This window comes from Schistocerca serialis, chromosome 10 (genome assembly GCF_023864345.2).
Source record: "Schistocerca serialis cubense isolate TAMUIC-IGC-003099 chromosome 10, iqSchSeri2.2, whole genome shotgun sequence".
In the NCBI taxonomy this organism is placed as follows: domain Eukaryota; kingdom Metazoa; phylum Arthropoda; class Insecta; order Orthoptera; family Acrididae; genus Schistocerca; species Schistocerca serialis.
In genome coordinates, this window is record NC_064647.1 from 212757485 (window position 1) to 212779477 (window position 21993).

The 21993-nt window shown below is 38.9% G+C and overlaps 1 protein-coding gene across 3 annotated transcripts in view; it reads right to left on the minus strand.

Moving 5' to 3' along the window:
- The window catches only part of LOC126425171 (uncharacterized), a 286674-nt gene that overhangs the window by 230648 nt on the left and 34033 nt on the right, over positions 1-21993 (minus strand). For all 3 annotated transcript variants that reach the window (XM_050088123.1, XM_050088124.1, XM_050088122.1), the window contains one exon: positions 786-848. In XM_050088123.1, the coding sequence (XP_049944080.1) occupies positions 786-848 (63 nt within the window). The remainder of the gene's footprint in view (positions 1-785; positions 849-21993) is intronic.

Genomic DNA, 21993 nt, shown 5'->3' on the forward strand with positions numbered 1-21993 from the left:
TTTTTGAGAAGCCAGATGGAGCAAGTATACTGAACTGTTAACAGTATGCATATTCCAGTCCAGCAATCAGATCTTGGAATCTTACGAGTGGTCACTTAGCTGAAGGGATTTTAATTATTGCTTTGTAGTAACGACAAGTTAAATCATGCCTTGCAAGAAATACAGGCCAGTGATCATTATTTAGACAAATTTCAGTGCAAAGATTTAATCTGGATCCAACACCAAATGTTTCCAATTCCATCTACAGAGCAGTAGGTCATGTGATTTGTCTCACGTGCCACATACAGTTACAAGTGCAACGGTTATGGCAGCAGTTGCTAATGTGACTTCACTCTCTGCCACGAAAGCTCTGAGAGTGGACTAAAGTAAACTGTCATTGCAGACTGTTGAAATCAAATAGTGGTCACATCACAAAAAAAAGGTTAAACCATTCTCTAAACAACACAAAAAAGAAACCACTGGCCATAAAATGTACAAAATGCAACCCTGTTGACTTAAGACTTAAGTAAGGTACTTAAAAGTGACAACCACTTAAAAGGTATTATGGCTTTTTGTCTTAAAATAGTCACACAGAAAACTAGAGAAAATTGTGCCACATTTTAAAAAATAAAGCTTCAAACACACTGAAGTTGGCTGAAAGTTACTGATGAAACTTGTTTGGATAACTAAAGAGCTGCAGATACCAGGTAATCTAGTCTTTCGCCTTTCTTGACAAAATTACTTATTGTTTCTGAAATATTCTCCAAAAGTTAACAAACATAATTGCTCATATTAATGTTACTTACTGGCTCTTGACTGATTTCAGCTTCATTATTGGCAGAACTTCCCTGTTTTTCTGGAACCTTCTCCTGTAAGAAAAATATAATTGAAGACAAATTACAAAGAACAAACAGCAAATGAAGTATACATTACAAGAAAGTAGGCAAAAAGTTCTAGATCTATGAATGGGGAATTCTAGCCTGTATTCAAAGGAGAATTTCGTTTTTTCTTTTATTTGACTGAAGCTTCCACAAATTTATAATTCTTGGATGGAAATTGACAATTAAGCCAGTCTTAATTGTTCTATACATGCGTGATTTGGTTGGTGGGGGACTTAAGTTTTCTCTCTTTTTTTCCCTCTACAAACTTGATGCTTTTTTTTTTTAAGCTGCCTTTAGATACAGGACACAAATATGGCATCTTATCAGAAATTCCAATCAAACTGAAAAGACACGCTTGTTCACCACTCATTCTATAAATGTATTTCATCCAGTAAACTATTTGTAGAGTATTGTTTGTACTTGCGATATAATTAATGTAGTTATTAAATGAGAATACATGACCACCACAATGAAAGTAAATAACAAAATAAATACTTTCCGAGCACAGGAGATTACTCGCTGAAAAGCAGCATTGAACTAATGAATTGACAACAGGCACACACAAAAAAAGAGAGAGAAAACTAGCTAGCTTTCAGAATAAATCCTGCCCATACCCATGCCTGCTAACCGCCCCCCCTCCCCCCCTTACACACAATTCTGTGCTTGAAACATACAATGCCAGGATTGCATTTCAGCAGGTGGACTGGGGTGGGGTGGGGTGGGTTGTGTGGTGGGGTAGGCGTGGGTGGGGGGGGGGGGGGGGGAGGTAGGGCATACATATAGAGAGGCAGCCAGTTTTCTGGTTAGGAATGTGGGAGGGAGGTGGGGAAAATGCACAGGCTATGTATGTGTGTATGTGACGCACGGGTTTCACAACAGTGGAGAGCAGTGCAGGATGAGGGTGATGTGGAAACGTGAATAAGTGTGTGTGTGTGTGTGTGTGTGTGTGTGTGTGTGTGTATCGTAGGGGGGGAGGTGGGCATGCACTCCTGTTCACAACTCAATGCTTACAATTTTCAGTGAGTGGTCTTCTTCACTCCTAAATTACTTGCACTCTACCTCAACGTTCCTACTATAAATGATAATATCAAGTGAAACAGATGATAGAAAAGATATGATTAACAATATTTGCTAAATCAGGTTTACTTATTATGATGTTTCAGAAATTCAGAGACAGAATAGAAGCAGTGATCAAGCAAGAATTGTTTCACCTTACTTTAAATGTATTCAATGACAGTATGTATTTTCAGTAAGAATACATATTGTTATGTAACGTAACTCTAATAAGATACACCACTCTTATGCATTAATTTGTAGTTGGACCTGCAAAATGTTGTTATCATTATGGAACAGTCATTAGTACATTTGTAAAATGGTAATGGATTTAGAAGTTGACCAGCAAATGAATTAGCTATTTGAAAAGGTGCAGCTCGTTAAAAATAGGAAATTTTTGGTTTGCAATGCAACATACTAGATAACATATTTTTTTAAATACACACACCAGAAAAAGTTTTGCATCACCCCCGTTCCCACAACTCCTGAAGGTAGACATTGACTGTGGATACTGTATCACAGACAGCACCTGATCCTCCTCCATAAAATTCCTACATAATTCCCCTATACTGTCAGACACCTAAGCCAACCCTACACTAGGCTTCACAATGCTGGTAACCTGGTACTCAATCCCCAACACTTCCTGCAACTGCTAGCCCACGCCTCTACAGTGCGAACTACCTAGCAGCAGAACCTTCTTCTTTCTATCAGACTTTGCAACTGACCTAGGCCTCCTGACTGCTGAGGACCTGTTGTTTCAACACTGAATGTGACTTGTAGATCTAAATGGCTGGAGAGAGACTAGCATCAAAGAACACATCATTTGAGTTATATTTGTGAAAAGTTGGAGAGAAATTGTGGGCTACATAGCTACACAGGCCATGAGACACTGAGTGCAAGTACACTTCCGGTCAGTCATCATCGGGAATCACTCTGGCCAGGAGCACTCAGCACTGGTCCATCTGTGAGAGGGGTGAAATGTTATACAACACAAGGCTGCACAGCTTCAACTGACAGACATGTTTCCTGTGTTTTTGGCTATGTCAAATTTACGGCTGGCTTCAGTGATAGAAACAGTCACTCAAGTTTTGGACTCATCTTTTGAAGGCCATTAGGCAGGTTTATAGTCATTCAGACATGGAACATTCTCGATATGTGAAATTTGAATTTGTATTTAGTTTGATTATATGGCGGCAGGATTTATTTATTATCATTTCATTATGTTTATGTACGCCAACTTAAGGTGGATCAGGAAGCATTTACATGCCTACCATGTGAATTAAGGATAGATATTCCAGAAAGATTCTAAACTGGTGCACTTTATTACCTATCAATTCAATTCTGGGAACTTCTATTGCAGTTCTCTTCAATACACGTAAATTTATACCAGGGACTATTTCACTTATTTAACTTGCTGATTAAATAGCATATGCTAATGCTTACTCCCAGATTTTCCACATTTTCTTCAAATGAAACTTCACACTTTTTAATTAAGAGTACCCATAAAAATTTTCAAATTGTCAGCTACAGTAGAGCTCCGTGTAAGGCTGTGCGACCTGCCCCTCAAACATGAAATATGAGTGAGGCTTATTCAAATGGGGTTGCACATTTGTCCAACTCCTTATGGAGAATGGTAGAAGATAATTTCCTTAATGATTTGCTTACAGTTTAATCAACCCAGCAGGTGAAATTTAAAAGATACCAGTTGAATGTCTGGATTTAGATCATATGCTGTCTGCAACTAGAGTCAGAATACAGAGGAGTGGGGTATTCACAAAGGGTCATCACTTAACTGCCTTCTTTCCATTCAATCATATCTTTGTCTACAGTGGAATACTTCTGCCTGACTTATAGCACAATTATACTATTTTTTGGAAGCTCACTTATGGTAGATATAAACTGTTGTCCAGAAAAATTGAAAATATTTAAATTAGTAATGCCATTCATTTATTATTACCATGACTAAGTTCATATTATCCAATTGTATTATTCTTGAAATATCAAGTTAGCTAAGATCTCTAGCAATTAATTTTATTACTATGACCAGTTTCGACAGATCTACACTGTCGAATTCTGATCTTTAAATATTAGTTGCACATGCTTGTTACAATACTGAAAGGCACATATTGATGTTGGATCAAATAAAACATGGCAGGGTACATGAGCTTATCACAAATAAAGTAATGTACAATTAAAACATACAACAGGTTACTGATGTCACAGCATACACCAATGGCTTGACACCATGACAAGCTGGTGTTCCTTTCATATTTTATTTGAGGCAACATCACTATGTGACTTTCAGTATTGTAACAAACATTTACAACTATTAGTGTTACAAGATTTGATGATGGGAGTGTAGATCTGTTGAAACCGGTTATAGTAATAAAAAGAATTGCTTGCCATCTTCGCTAACTTGATTCTTGAATAATACAACTTTCAGGTGTCATCACCCCCACCCCCCCCCCACCCCCCCCGGGTTGACACAATATCAAAATTATATTATCCAACTGTCCTCTGGGAACTATACACACAATAGATGTAATGGAGATGGCTTTATTGGAACCAAAGTGAGAGGTGATACTCATAATTATCATTTCTGAATAAAAATACAGTGAGGCAGATTCGTTTGTATAAAGGAAGTCATATTCTTATTAATACTCAACATTATAATTGGAATTAATCATTGAATGCTCTAACATAAAATGAGTGTAGAAAATAAACTGAAATTGTGCCCACATAACAGACAGTCTGATGTAACAGGCTGCAGTAAATGTTAAAGCATATGATTGAATGGGATGTCTCAAAAGTCACTCATTTATGTAACAGACTGCAATAAATGTTAAAGAATATGATTGAATGGGATGTCCCAACGGTCAGTCATTTCAGAGAATAACCTGTGTTTCTTTCAGTCCATGGTTCACAGAGTCACACTTTGTATTTCTCATCAAAACTTCCATGGAAAGTTACATCTTTCCCAGATTCTTGTGGCACCAGGAGGATGGGTGAAATAACTCTTATTTCATATATGTATTCCTGCACTGTTCATATTCAGAAGTATGTAATCACTTTAAATGGCCTTTCCAATATACAGTTCCACTGCCTGTTTTTGAATAGCATTTCTCACATATTTTGTACACTGAATATTTTTTCACTGAAGTAATTTCACATCACACTTCTCTTAGGTTTCATTATGACTAGTTCATGCACAGGAGTGGTTGATATATGCGTACCATCTCCGACACCAAATAAGTGTGTAGGACTTTAAAGATTGCACTTAAAGAGAGGTTTTGAAGACTGTTTGGCTTCTAATTGTCACCTGAAAGTCACTTTTTGGATATTTCCAGTTTCCACCTCTCTAATACTCTTCTCCGTTACAGGAAAGTGTACTAACCCCCCCCCCCCCCCCGCCTCGTCCGCCTTCCATCCCTCACAACACACACACCTCAGACGATTTGTCAACAACAGATGCCATTCCTCTATGGCCACAACCTCCTTTGACTGCCCAGGATACAACACTGGCAAAAGACGTATCTACAGCCATACTCTGTAAACCACCGAGGAGGATACATCCTACTGTACTCGTTATTAGGGCATTTTCACATTCCATTCAAGTATGGACCATGGGACCAATAATTACTTGAATGCCTCTGTGCACACTGTAATTAGTCTAAGCTTGTCTTTGCAGTCCCTCCATCAGAGATACGTGCAGGATTGAAGTATGCTACTGTCAATACATGTTTCCAATTTTGAAGTTTTTTTATATTCAAGTTCCGAAATTTACTAAGCAGACTTTCTCGGGATAGTGTGCATATATTTCCAAGCATTTGGTATTTTAGTTGGTTCAGCATCTCTGTGATGCTCACCCATGGTTCAAAAATATGTGACCATTTGTTCTGCCCAACCCTGTGTACATCCAATAAGCCCTGTAGGTCCAACTGCATGTGTGTCTCACACACTTTAACAACACTGGAAGATGGACTGTATGACTGTTTTGTAAGCAACTTCCCTTGTTGCCTGCATTGCCCCAGCATGCTACTAATGAACAGAAGTCTGACATCTGCTTCAACTTAGCCTCTGTGTTCTTTCATATTCCTACAAAGTGTTACATCCAGGTATTTGTACAGGTTCACCAATTCAATCTGTGACTCACAGATATTCTAATCATGGGACCCTGTCTTTTTTTGTGAATTGCAAAATTTTACATTTCCTAACACTACTGCCATTATCTGATTCGGTTTTTGAAGTATTTAATGTTCAAGTACTAAAAATTTACATTTGGTACAAAATGTCTCAACACTACTGGAACCAGAGGTGAAATCAAATGGAGGGTCCCTTACAGCCTTAATATGAACTTGAGAAGCTGGTTACTAATTTTCCCATGCTCTACAAGATAATACCTTTTACTGCCAACAGCTGATAGGCTCAGGAAATAAAGAATGAATATCAGAACGGCTTTACATACGGATATTACATGCAATTTCCGCCTTCATTCATCAAGCCAAGGATCTATTAACAGCAAATCTCCAGTACTAATATATTTCTACTTTCTTTTTTATTTCTGTGTAAATGTTACAGCCAATATCTTTTGTAATTTGATCTGTACTTCAGTCATGGCCTTCCTGTAGTTGTTCCACCTTTGACAGATGCCCGATTCATTGTCTTTAGGAGTTCTTCATATGTCAACACTTGGCCACTAATCTGAACTCTTCTTTCTACAATAGCCTTCCATAAACTCCTTTTCCTTCCAACTCTTAACCATTCAGCAGACCAACACATTTCCAAGAAGTGCCTTTAATATCATATCTCAAAAGAATTCAGTCTTTTCCTCTCCCCAGTCATCAAGTCCAGGTCTCACAGTCATACAATGCCACCACATTCAACATGTATGCTTCCAGAAACCTTTTCCTGATTTGTAGGTTGTTACTTTAATACATACAGGTACTGATTGTTCTTTCAGCTCACATCACAGTGACTGAGATAATTGTTTCTAATAGTGTAGTCACTTCCCCATACCCTCTGCAGACAGACTTTCTGCCTGTCTACTGAGCTACCTAGTACCCGTTCACTATGGTCCATTATCTACAATGATGTTACTGAATATTTCCTCATTTTATTTAATATTTAAGCTAAAACTGCATCACATGCACAGGTCAGCTCTTGTGACAATGGGTATTTTAATCTAAGTCAGTGAACACAAAAAATTATGTCCACTGTTCTCCTTGTAAGGTTCATTACTACTACTCTCATGAGCCAAAACAAGTGATTAACAGTATTCTGGTCTGGGTTTGGAAAGCAATGTAGTAATAATTCTCCGTAGCAGGCATTGCTAAGTTCCTCCAGGTATATGGCACCTAATGTCCAAGCACAAGTTATCCCATTCCCATCGATTACAGGCTGGTGGTTTGTGATCATGAAGCTTGCGCGTGATAGTGTGATTCATCTGACCAGGTGACACTTACACTGATCCACAGTATAATCTCAAAGATCCTTGATCCGTAGTGATAATAATCGATGATGTCTTGGGTCAAAATGGGAACACATAGTGGGCGTTTGCCGCACAGCCCCACTTTTGACACTGTGCACTAAGCGGTAAGCTCCAAAACACTTCTGCCCGCTCCAGTACCATACTCCGTTTTCAGATCTGCCGCAGCTCGCCTTCTATTCAACCTTATGAAGTGGACAAACCTCTGTACATTTACTGTAATCAGGCAGAGACATCTTAAGTGTTCTTGCCTACTCGTGGCTTAACCTTCTTTCATTTACTTTCCAGTGACACTCACAACAGCAGCACATGAACAGCTAACTAGCTTCACCATTTCCAAGATGCTGATTTCAAGGTGCTCGGCAATAACTATGTGCTCTTTGTTGAAGACACTGATGTCAGTAGATTTCCTGATTTCAGCCATGACTGTCACTAGAATAATTTCTCATTTGTCTCTCCTATGCTTATATACTTTCCTTACCATGTCACTTGCCCACAGAACCTCCAGTCACCACTATCTCATGGTGGACAGCAGTCACAATGTCTTGGCTCATCTGTGTCCCCACTGTTTTCACTATTGTACCCATTACTATTTATAATCTGAAATAACGGACACCATTTTGATCCTGCATCCAGTCATATAAACATGTGCCTGAAGAGACGCACTCTCTGAGATATAAGATATGAACACTTGTTCACCAGAGGGGCTGAAAGATGTTTGGTTGTGAATATGAGCACATTCATTGTTTGGAGCTCTGTCAACAGTACGATTTGGCAACTAAAGTAAACATCACAAGCCAAGATCTCTAAAAAGCATTTAACTGAATACTGAGTTTCAACATAGCTATGCCGTAACTATCAGATTTGCAAGAGTATGAGCAGAAATTGACAGGAAATATATTTTAGAATCATCATATCATAACTCGATAAATTGTCTTTTAACATAACCTATGGAATTATAACATACATAACTTAATGCTTTAAAAGATTACAACATATTGTCCCTCAGAGTTCCAAGCTGCTTCACACTGTGTATACACTTTCCAGTATCATAAAGATCACTACAAATTGCCATGTCAAATGTAAAATTACTATACACATATGTTTGCATAAGCCTTGCCCTGGCATTTGAAGACAGACTTGGATCTGTTTGGATGGTATGTCTTATGGTATGCACCTAATGCCTATATAATGTGCCACGAAGTCATTAATACATTCTCTTGATCTTGTACACATGATACATGTGTATCAAAAAGGAAAGTTGCCACTCACCAATAGCGGAGATGTTGAGTCGCAACAGGCACAACAAAAATGTTCACATAATTATAGCTTTCAGCACTACAGTGTGGTTTCAGTTGTCCGAAACTGCAGATGTGTGTGCAAGTTGCGTTTGCACATGTGTGTGTGTGTGTGTGTGTGTGTGTGTGTGTGTGTGTGTGTGTGTGTGTGTGTGTGTGTGTGTCTATTGCTGACAAAGGCCTTAATGGCTGAAAGCTATAATTGTGTGAATCTTTTTGTTGTGCCTATCGCGACTCAGCATCTCCACTATATGGTAGGTGGCAAGTTTCCTCTCTAATATTGTTACATTCCATACTGGATTTTCCATTGTTTGATACATGTGTATGCATTTCAACAGTTGTAATCTGTCAAGCCAAACTAGACGTCCAACAAAATATTCATAAACAACAAGAAATTTATTTCCTACATACATCATTAATACCATAATTTGTACATGGTTTATCATGTATGTAAGATGTCAATGGAAATTGGAGGGGACATCAAATAATAACTATTAGCCGATCACTTGACAATTGCCATTTTGGGTGGCAGTGCTGTGAGCTGTTTCTTTACTCTGCTATTTGTTGTTCTGAAGGATGCATCAGCAGTCTAGTCACTACAAACTAAAAACTGCATTGTGGTAACACATTCTTCTGTTGAAAGACAACAGAAACGAAAACATGGATATTCTTTAGAGTGTGTAGAAGACAACGTATTTTTGTCATACATTTGCTTTTAATATGTTCTTTTACATGAAACCGTAGAAAACGAAAATAAAAAAAGTTGTGTTACGATCTAAAAATTGTAGCAAACATGTCATACATTATAAATAAATATGTACTTTTACAAGGATGCATTCAAAATTAAAATTAAGCTGTAGTTTTATGATCTAATAACTTGAACGTGTAGCAGAAAAGAAAGACATGTTTGGTATTAATACATGAATCTATAGGAAAGTGTTAGAAATGAAAATGAAATAGAGATTTCGATGCACAAACTAATAACTAAATGCAGGTGAACAAACACAGAGTTTGATTTGCTATTACAAGGGTAATCCCAAAAGTAAGGTCTCCTATTTTTTTATAAGTACATAGACATGTTTATTTATACAATGGTTTACATTAGTTTACAGCTTTAACATTTAGCTGTTTTTCGACATAATCACCATTTCTGCCAATGCATTTTTGTAGATGCTGTGGAGAGTTTTTAAATGCCCATATCATACCAGCTCCCCGCCATGCTGTTCAGAAAATTATGAACCTCTTCTTTCACTTCTTTGTCGGAGCTGAATCGTTGGGACCCCATTTAATGCTGACAGGTACTGTGAGACTCTGAAAAAACTCAAATGGGCAATTCAGAACCGGAGAAGACGGATGTTGAGCAAGGGTGTACACATTTTCCATGATAATGCTCGCCCACGCATCGCTCGGCAAACCATTGCTCTCCTGCAACAGTTTCAGTGGAACATAAAGACCCACCCACCGTTATAGCTCTGACTTGGCACCCAGTGACTATCACCTGTTCCCTCGGTTAAAAGAACATTTGGCCAGAAAGCAATTCAGCTCCAACGGCGAGGTGAACGAAGAGGTTCATAACTTTCTGAACAGCATGGCGGCAAGCTGGTATGACATGGGCATACAAAAACTGCCACAGCATCTACAAAAATGCATTGGCAGAAATGGTGATTATGTCGAAAAACAGCTAAATGTTAAAGCTGTAAACTAATGTAAACCATTGTATAAATAAACACTTCTATGTACTTATAAAAAAATAGGAGACCTTACTTTTGGGATTACCCTCGTACATAATTTTACAGACTAGTGTGGAAAAATCAAATTTGTTTTATAATCTAATAGTTGTCAGCAGCTCATGGTCTCACGGTAGCATTCTTTCTTCCCAAGCACGGGTTCCCAGGTTCGAAGTTCAGGGATTTTCACCTGCCCCGAGGTGCCTGGCTGTCATTGTGTCGTCTTCATCATCATCATTCATCCCCCACTACGGTCAGAGGAAGCCAACGGAAAACCACCTTCATTAGGACCTTACCCAGTACAGCAGTGCAAGTCTCCCACATCTCCCCTATGCTCTGTCAAGAAGCATGGAATTCCATTTCCACGCACTAGGGTATGTGCAGCTAGATGCTCTCCGGTGACGTATATATCCGCCATAACTATAGATTTCAGTGGACGCCAAGAATACGCGTTCAGTTGTAATATACTACAGTATCAGTATGACTTGACTCTACAGTGCAGAGCAGCCTGGGTCATTCGGGTATTGTTTAGTATTGTCGGGAGCCTTCCGTCATGTCTGCACGTAAACGAGGTTTAGTTTCGCGTTCTGCCATCGGCATTTATAAAATAAGCAGGTAATGCAAAGTTTGTAAATCCAATGAATGTGCTCTAAGTTACAATAAAAATCACATCATAATCTAAAATTTTTAAAACTAATATGAATAAATAGACAATCTCATCGGTCTGCAAAGTTTGCGTCTGACTTCGAATGCAGAAAAGTCATTGATCATATCTTGATAATTCACATGGTTATCAGTTACGAGGTCAGCTTCAATGTGAATAATGGGCAAGGCATTCAATTACTCCTCAGACAATGTAGAACACAGCTACAATTTCAGTCCTTTAAGAGCCGAAAATGAGTGTTCTGCTGAACAGTTTGTAAGTGCCATAATACATAGAAATATTCTAAGATCAATGTCAACATTCTGAATACAGACTGTAACCTCTCTTTTCATAAAAATTTACTCATTTCGACTGGTATATCACTAATTGCAGAAGATTTCAAAAGTTATGCGAAATGTACACATTCACTAGGGGAGGAAGGCTCTGAATCTATGTCATATAATGCTTGGAGATTTTTGCACGTTCAGCAATATTATCAGATCAACTATTCTTAAGGTTACTGAAAACTGTGAAGGAGTCTAACAGTGTTCTATAGCTTTCCTTCCTTCTCACTAATTTGTCATACAAACTGTCGAGTACTGGGAGAAATGTTTTGACTCTAAATTTTTCCCTTCCAGTCAGAAAAACTTCTTCAGAGTCCACTTCTTCATCATAATAAAGTTTGCATTTTCGTGATCTGTTATAGGTGCATTCATGGCCTATTTCAGTCAAAATGTCCATGGATTTATTTTCATACTAGTCCAACATGCCATGAATAGATGCAACAAATCCTACATGTGATTCATATAATTCATGCACTATTTTAGTAGGTGTCAATATTTACACAATTTCAGATTTACACTATTAAATCTCTGGAGGATCTCCTTCCAAACTATCATCATGAATACTGTTTCTAGTCTGCTGAGCTGATTCAATAAAGCTGAAGCCTCATTTCACACAAGTGGTTTTTCAAACACATTATTGCCAATATGTATGAGGGCATTGATAACGCCCTCCCAATTTTCATATAGACACACACGCTCCCACTGTCGCTGACCAATGTGTTTTTGATAACTTTTTACCGTTTTGCTTCCTGGTTTCATGAAAGAAAGAAGTTTATCCCAACTATCGGTGGAAGCAGAGAAAAATTTATAAAGGTTTTGCACTACACTGAAAAATGAACATGCTTCCTGACAACAGCTTGCAGTACTGGTGCTGAATAAATTCAAAGAATGTGCTGCAAAAGGCACATAATGCGCTTTCAGATTTCATTGTTTAATGCGTGCCTGCAAACCAGTGTAGGTTCCTGACATCTAGCTTGCGTTGTCATTTGACTGGCCTCTACAGTCAGTAATATCAATGGAATTTGTAGACATGACTTTTAGTACGGCCTCAGCTAAGTTTTCGTACTTGTGTCCCGGGTTTGGTAAAAATGGAAGGAAACGTTCAAGAGGTTCACCACTCTCGTTCACATATCTTAATATGAAAGATAATTGATCAATATGCGAAATGTCCACTGTAGAATCTATTATTATAGAGAAACATTTGGCCCATTTTATTTCACTTATGATAATTCTGTTTGTTTGCTCAGAAAAAAGCTCTATTATTTCATCACAGATAGTTGAGGAAAGACAACTTTTATGTCCCTTCCCTGGAATTTCATATCATTCAATGCACTCTGTGAAAAAAGGATCAAACTCGGCTATAAGTTCAAGAGACATTATAAATTGACCATTATGTAATGAATGGAATCTTTCAATATGTCCAGTAGGGGAAGTCCACAACTTGTTAGCTTCTTCACTACTGCAAACACCCTTTTCAACACACTGCACCAGTACGTTTTTTTTCTGTTTCAGCATATGACTCAAAATGGTTATCTATTGTTCCAAGTGACTTTTTTATTGTTAAGAGTGATAACACAGAATTTTTGAGTTCATGTGACTTCTCATGATGAGATGAAATATTAGAAATATTTTTCCAATCTGCAATAGCATTAGTAGCAATCGCGACCTTACCACTGAACAGTTTAGGTGCAGAAAAAATAGCATTACTGCTACAGGAGTATACCAGAAAATCAAGCGAAGGTGATTCACCATTTAAAAGTTTACGATAAAATACATTTTTGTTCAAATAAGTGGCCTTATCGCCTATTGATTTTCCTGAATTAGAAAAATCACCATTACAATTTTGATTAGTGCCATGTTGCAAGAAAGTGTTGACTGTTGATTCATTGACACACCAGTCTGCAGGATAAACACTAACGAGATTATTTCCTTTTGTAATGTCTGACTTGACACTTAGCTTTTCGTGAAACTCGAAAGCAGAAAGAATTTGTTTTTCTTCATTTTTAACTTTTGTTTTGTTTGTATTTCCTTCTTTTATAGCAGTTGCAGAACCAGACATATCATCCATACTACTTGAGCTTGAAGTTGTACCAGCAACAATTTTTTGCGAAAAATTTATCTACTCCGCCAAGAATTTTTAGAACATTGGCTTCTCGTTCTCACCTTTCCTTCAATAATTTCTGAAATGCCACCCCATTTAATTTTGCACGTTTTCTTTTTTCATTGTTATTCATGTTAAGGCACTTACAAAATAGTCAACCAACAGTCAAAACAAAAGAAAAAAAAATAGTAAGAGGAAAGAAAGAAAAACTGTATCCAGTTCCAATCATACAGTACTACACTGCACATGAGCACAAAGCTTTTTACTTTAAACACGGCACACAAGCACAAAGAGTTTTTATTTAAACACGAAGTGATGAACCTACCAACTCAGGATTACTCAACGTAGCTGTGCTATGAAAGAACGACAATGCAGAATAATTTAATTTCATTGTAGAAGCACACCTGCCGGCTGGAATTCGTCTCTAATTTAAAAAGCAAATAATTTTTGCAATATCTTGCACTGAGGTGTGCTGTATAGACTCTTATCCCACTTATTCTTATAACATTTTAGCGGTTTCTGTGGGCAGAGAAGACAGACTACAAAGTTTAAGTAATGTTGGTAGTTGATGTTTTGTGTTGTCATTTGTGTGAACACTGCTGTTATGTGTACACGCAAATGCCCCTTTTTGCAACATAAAATAAAAATAAACTTTCCTCAATGAAAAAAAGCTTAGTTAACAAGTATAATATAAAATTTGCAATGCCATGTACTATTCGACTGCACAGAGTGAGAACTTTGATATCATGCAGGCTACAGCACAATAAATGAGACAAATGAAAGTTGGTTTCTTCTTTCTTCGCCAAAATAAGTAACTAAGTAAATAAACAAATAAAATTTTTAAACTGTTGTGAAGTGTATTTCACATATTATTAGATATTCTGTTTATGTTCTTTTCGTATGAACGTCTGTTTAAAAATGTAAAACATTTCCAGTATCAACATGTTCTGTTAAAGGGTGTCACTAAATCAAACCTCAGATATTGACGAACACAGACCTTCCACATTAATTACAGTAGTGGAGGGCTGACTTGATACTTCCTGGTACTTTCTACAAGAAATTTAAGTAGAGTCGAGTTTTACATACAAAGGCCTATACATGTTACAGTATTTAAGAAACTGCTTATTAGTTTATCACAGCTTTTCAGGGATCTCGGTATTTTCACAGGGAGTATATGGTAGGGTTAAGCAGAAGCCCACAACATTCTCGGAATAATAACATTTCAAACATTGTATTGTAAATTGCCGTCCTGACAGCTTACCTTAAATTTTTTGAACAATCATGAAGATGATACCAGACAGAAATCCAATGTTAAATTTCCATTCAGTCACCAAGTAAACTACGTATATTTCCAAGCTTTTATTGTCAAATTTGATTCTTAAGGCTTTTTTAAACTAGCTAGCTGTTTAACTACCATATCAAAAATTTTTGTCATCTGTAAGTGCACTTATTTTAAAATGTAAAAAGGTTAAAATGAGTATGGAGGAAAAAATGACACCTCCCATTAAGGTGCCACCCCTAGGCCCTTGCCTAGTAGGCCTACACGTAAATCCGGCATTGGACGTACCTATGCAATCCAGATGAACAACCTATTACTATGGTTAAAATTGCATTAAATAAGTTATATTACTGTTTTATAATGTCAATTTGTATATAATGTTGTGTGTAGAGCACTATTTCTTAACAGATAAAAATTAAAAAGATCAAATATATTGTCTAGCCATTATGATGAGAAAATCGAAACAATTGTGGGCATCGAGATATAAATGACAAAGATGACACAGATTAATTGTATTACTAATATCCTCCCTTGGAGATAACTTTCTTTTTAAGTTCTTGTCTCTGTTTAACATACTACGAGCCTAATAGTTTCTTCATTACGTAATACATGTCAAATGTTTTTATCCTATAAAAATTTATCGGTTACGTACTTTACTTGTACATAAAATTTCTAGAGTTCTCTAATCTGAATTATATATAAATGTAACTAAAAACGGTCCTTAATAATGAATTAACAATTATGTGCAATTATGCCTATATATATTTATGCTGTATACAAGATGATAATCCAGTCAACCACCACAGTGTCAGCTGGTGGATGTTAAGTGGCTGTTGTTATGTTTGTACCACTTCTGTGTAGTCCCGCTCGTGGTAAACATGGACTCTTGAAATCAGCATCATACAGTAATATTTTTTCTGTATATAGTCATTTTATATTTCTCATGACAATTTGTGGTGATCTTAATGAAAGTGGAAAGTATATATTCAAAGTGAAATGACTTGCAGCTCTTGATGGACCTTATGTTGTAATATTTTAAAGCATAAGGTACATTATAATTCTGTAGGTTGTGTTACAAGACAATTTATCAAGTTATGATTGTAAATCACGTTCCCAATCAACTACTGCTCATCATTTAGAAGATCCAATGATAACACCACAGCTCTGTCGAAACTGCTTTTTTAGCGGTCTCAGCTTCCGAAGTTTCCTTCAGTTCCCATACACTGCAGATCAACACCTATTGCCGCTGTCAAGAATATATAGGGTGGTCTGATATACTTATGTACCACAATACTCTGATTACACATGAACCTGAATCTTAAGCAGGCGGTAGCCAGTTGTGGGTTCAAGTTGTATTGTAATCTCAGTTATATTACTGTGTGTTATTGTACAGTAAATTCGTCACAACTCTGGGTATGTATCGTGCTCTCCTCCCACGCATACAGCTGACTTACTTTTTATGTTTATTGTTATGAGTGGAGATGTTTGTAGTGGGCACACGACAACAAGGTCTTCAGCGCCTGCATAAAAACGCACAGAGATGAAGTGTCGGTAAAATACACAAAACAGGAAGATAAAACAGCACAGAAAACAAAGATAAAAAAAATTGGCAAACTATGTGTGTAACCACACAGAAGCATGGAACAAAGTATTGTGTCAATATTAAAAGATTAACTAAACAGGATGAAAGTGGTATAAGGAGTTAAAACAACAGAGCAAATGTATGTGGCTGGCTGACTGCAAGAAGAAAAAAGGAGGAGCCAGCTACTGTGCAACACACTAAAACCTCGACCCTACAATGTTAGGCCAGAGTCCACACACATCACAAAACTTTGAAACCTTAGTCACACTTGTCTCATCATCAGCTAAAACAGAGGGCAGATCCTCACCAATATTTCCTTCTGCTCTTGCACCATGGTATAAAATGTTCTCTGTTAAAATATGGTGAATAGATATGTGCATGTCAAAAGCATCACAAGATGGGGGATCCTCTCGTCAGAGTAAAAACCTATGTGTGAGAGGGCAGTGCCCGATTCTAAGTCGTCTGAGAGTCACTTCATACTGCCTGAGCAACTGCCAGGAGGAACACCATGGCCAGGTTGTTGACTTCCTCAACAAAAGCTTATTGGCCGGCACCACCAGCCATTCCTCATCCCACAACTTCCTGTGTGGTGCAGAAATGACAGCCTGCAAGGGAATAGGACACTGTGCCACATCCTGTCCTCGGCAGGCCACCTCGGCAGCTCGATCAGCCTGCTCATTTTCCCATAGCCCTATATGACCTGGCACCCAGCAGAATGCCATGTGCTTACCCTGCTGTTGGATCAAGTACAGTTTGTCATTACCAGCCATATGAACTCTTCAGCTGGGTACAGGTTCTGTAACGATTATAAGACACTATGTAAATCAGAGCAGTTGAGAAACCATTTGCCCCGGATACAACACATATACTCCAGTGCCTTCAGGATCACATGGAGCTCTGCTGAGAACACAGTATACTTGCCCGGAAGGCGACAGAGCAACCAAGGGAAGTCCCTTGTTTGGAGCCATCAGTGTACACTATGGTGAAACTGTGATGCGTATCTAAAACATTAAGAAACAGAGATTGAAGTGTATAATCTGATATCCAATCTTTTTTAAAAATTGGTCAAGTCTAAATTAAGTTTAGGCCTCCGTAGGAGCCAAGGTGGAAATCTGCTCCAACCGCGAAGTAGGATGTGAAGATCAGCAACACCCATCTCTAGAAGGCAATCTTGTGCACAAATCCCACAGGGCCTCGTTGCCTGTTGCTGGTTACGAAAAAGCCTTTCTAGTGGGGGCTGAGTAACAGTATGGTAGATGGGTGCGTATGGTGTGGATGGTCTTTTATATGCTTGGCATACCCCTAAGTAGCCATCACCTGATATGAAGCAGCGGTACACCAGCCTCAGCACAGACGCATGGTATGGGCGCTTGTTCTATTCAGAACAGTGGCCAACCGAATCCCTTCATGGTGCACCAAGTCTAGCATTTTTAAATAAGAGGGTCTCGCAGACCCAAACACCGTGCACCCATAATCGAACCGAGATCATATAAATGCCCTGTAAAACCAGAGCAGACAAGTCCTGTATGCTCCCCATGTACTGTGGCTAAGACATTTTAAAATACTTCATTTTTTCTGGTCCTGAAGATGTGGTAACCACAAAAGCTTAAAGTCAAATATGAGGCCCAGAAAACTCACTATGTCTTTGAAAGTAAGGAAAGTGTCCCTCATTCTCAACTCGTGTTTTGTTGTGGTCTTCAGTCCTGAGACAGGTTTGATGCAGCTCTCCATGCTACTCTATCCTGTGCAAGCTTCTTCATCTCCCAGTACCTACTGCAACCTACATCCTTCTGAATCTGCTTAGTGAATTCATCTATTGGTCTCCCTCTACGATTTTTACACTCCACGCTGCCCTCCAATACTAAACTGGTGACCCATTGACACTACAGAACATTTCCTACCAACCAATCCCTTCTTCTAGTCAAGTTGTGCCACAAACTCCTCTTCTCCCCAATTCTATTCAATACCTATCCTCAACTCAGGAAAGTTTAAAATGGAATGAGAACAGTTAAAAAGAACACACACGACTTCTTGGTGAAAAACTTAAAACCACTCTCCTGACCCATTCATCCAAATGTCGAAGAGTTGGTAGCACCTGACCTGTTGTTGCAAGGCCTGAGGAAGGGCAAAAACAGAGAAGTCATGCACAAACAAACAACACTATGGACGTAATGCAATTAATAGCTATTGCAAAGACAGTCACACTATCACTATCTTGAGGGACACCGTTCTCCTGCTCAAAGCAATCAGACAGGACATCACCAAATCAGTATCTAAAATATCATGGCGAGAGGAAGGACTGAATAAAAATAGGAAGGCAACAATGAAAACCATAATTGTGAAGCTGCTCGAAGATAAGATGCCTCCAAGTAGCATCGTAGACCTTCTCAATGTCAAAAAATATACCTAGAAGGTGATGTCAGCATAGGAAAGCCTGTTGTATAGCCACCTCCAGAAGGACCATGATATCAAATGTGGAGTGGTACTTCCTGAACCCACACTGAAAGCGACTAAGGGGGCGCCTGGATTCTAAGACTGAGACAAGGCGGCAGCTGACCATCCACTCCAAGGTGTTTCCCACACAGCTAGTGAGGACAACACTACAGTAACTACTTGGGGATGTGCGGTCTTTCCCAGGTTTTAAGAGAGGAATTAAAATTGCCTCATGCCATTAGTTGGGAAAGTGACACGACGTCAAAACTGTATTAGAAATTGTGAGGTGATGCAGCATACTGTAATAGGTTCTTTTGTGACCAGGGGACGTAGCCTGCAGACAATGCAGAATCCAGCTCGAACATGCAAAATGGCAGTTGCAATCTTCATCAGTGGTGTACCAGAAGTCCGTACTATGCCCCTCAGCAACCACTCTATTGCACTGGAAGCCTGAATCCTGACTGGCAGCTGCAGTAACTATGGCAAAACAGGTTGCCATGGTCTGGGCAATGTCCCGTGGAATGGTTTGGAGAGTGCCGTTCCCCATTACAGCAGTCGTGGGGCACCTCCCTCCACTCCCACAAATTCTCTTGATGGTCTCCCACACAACACAACTCTTTCTGGAACAATTAATGGTGTACAGGAACTGTTGGCACAACCTGTTCTTGCTCTCTCGAATAATTCAGTGACACTTTGCCCTCGCCAAAAGGCTACCAAACCTTGAACCTATGCGAAGCTACACGCCTAATCCTGATTGCAGAGTGACATTCGTGACTCCACGAAGGGATAGGTTGCCTCTTCTGTTGTCCCAGGGTCTTCGGAACGGATGCTGTAGTGGCTTGGTGGATCATTTTGGTATTATGATCCACCCATGTCTCGACATTGGCACAATGTTTAAACTGGGCCAACTAGCCATAAAGTCTGCAGTCTGCTCTACCAAGCATGCATCACGGCAGTTTCCTTTCGGGTTCCACTCCATCTGGCAGATGAATCCAGATCAGAAAGTGATCACTTCCATGCAAGTCATCCACCACTTCCCATTGAGAAGTGTGAGCAAGAGCTGGAGTACTAAGTGAGAGATCAATGGCAGTGAACGACCCAGTTGCTATGCATAAATGTGTGTTCTATCCCATATTTAGCAAGTACATGCATGAAACATGAGAATCCTCTGAATTGTTCTACAACTGGGGCAGGTAGCTGCAGAGCCCCAAAGCACATTGTGTGCATTAAAATCACCACAGTGGTGGAGGAGCTGTATGATAAGTTTGGTTGGGGCCTCATCATTGAGCACATCACATGGGGCAAGTAAAGGGAACAAATCATCAATGGATGACACACCTGCACTGGTATGGCAACGGCTTGTAAAGTCGCTGTAAGGGAGAATGGTGATGAGTGGTAGTCAGTACTTACGAAAATACCTATGCCTTCTCTAGCTCACTCTCCACTCACTTCGTCCTTTTTGGGCAGGATATAGCCTCGGAGTTCAGGGGTATACGATTGATGGAAATTAGTAGGGGTATACGACTGATGGAAATTAGTCTCCTGTAGAGACAGACAGAGTGGGCTACCCTGAGATAAGAGACAGAGTTCCTCCACATGCCTCGTGAATTGTTATTGCAGTTTTCCTACATACAAATAGTACAGTTCATTTTCCTTCCTTTTTTCTATCATTGGAACGGAAACCCACTACGTGAGAACTGATTTGATAGACTGATTTCTAGACCTACGTTACCAGGTGAATAACTGATAGAAAAGGGGAGCACTACACAAAGGAGCCAGCTACTGGGGTAGCAGAGTACATAGCAGATGGCTAGGCAGTAGTTTGAAGCGCTCTTATGAACACTTGCCAATCCACATGCAGATAATGAAGTCAAACCGCATGCAGAGTAAAAACACTATGACTGTTAAAATATTATCACTAAATTGTCAAAGTATTTGTAACAAAGTTATCGAATTTACTGCCCTCCAAGAAATTTGTCACACTCAATTTTTTCTCAGGACCAAGACCTGGCTGAAACTGAAGTAGAAAGCTTGGGAATATTTAGGAAGTCATCGAATATATGCCTGAAAGACAGATTAGATGCCAAAGGAGGAGCAGGAGGAGTGTTTATTACAGTCGGCAAAAATGTTGTCTCTACTGAGGTCATATTTGCGCGAGACAGTGAAGTTATCTGTATGCATATTACAGTTCTACGTAAAATCAAGTTAACTGTTGAACATTTTTACCCGCCATTCAATTATGCCCTGACTTTTTTAGACTCATTCGAAGAAAGTCTACTCTTACAAAGAGAGGCCCTGACATTGGGATCATGGGTAACTTTGTACACCTTTAGCAGGCCATAACACAACATAATGAGCAATTAGTAATACTGTCGCAATTCTGAGAAAATCGCAAGAGCTGTTTTATGCGCCTATTGTGTGGATTACGTATCTGTGTGTAGGTGATGGGCATTTAAGTTCATGGTGGTTATATGGTTTGTATTTGAGCATTGTAAGATTAGTGTGTGTGAGGTGACAGTTCACTCCTGCTGAAACTTAATTTTCATAGTAGGAGTGTAAATTCTGTGATATTTAAAAAAACTGCATCTACACTATTTGTTCTTGCTACATTAGCAACGTTTCACCACTACACAGGTTAACTGCCAGATGGGGCCAGAGTCTGTGTTTGCAGCTCGAAGTATTGATGTGCAAAGTAGTTCCGGGTACCTTACCAGATTGGAAGTATAAGGGATTTTGTAAATCATGACTGAAAAGCCCTATGCGTTTCATTGTTTACTTTTCGACAGTCTTTTTTTTTTTTTTTTTTTTAATTGTATTACCTCTGAAATGTCATAAATTAAATAAAATGAGCAGTGATGAAAAAATAAAGGTTAAAAATTAAGTCTGAGTGGGAATCGAACCATTGCCTCGCACATGTTTGTCAGAAGAAGCTCGAACGCTAAACACTTAAACACCATGAACTCCAAAGTCCAGCATCTACACACAGATACGTACGCCACGTAACATATGTGTAAAACTTCTCTTTTGAATTTCTTGGAAATGCCACTTCTTATCTCCACATTATACTGTTTTAATGGTCTACTACAGGTGTACAGCGTTTCAAGCAAACCTGTGATCCTAAAGTCGTGGCGTCCCCCTGGCAGTAGCAAGTTAACACCCATATCATGAAACGACAGTTGGAGGGGACT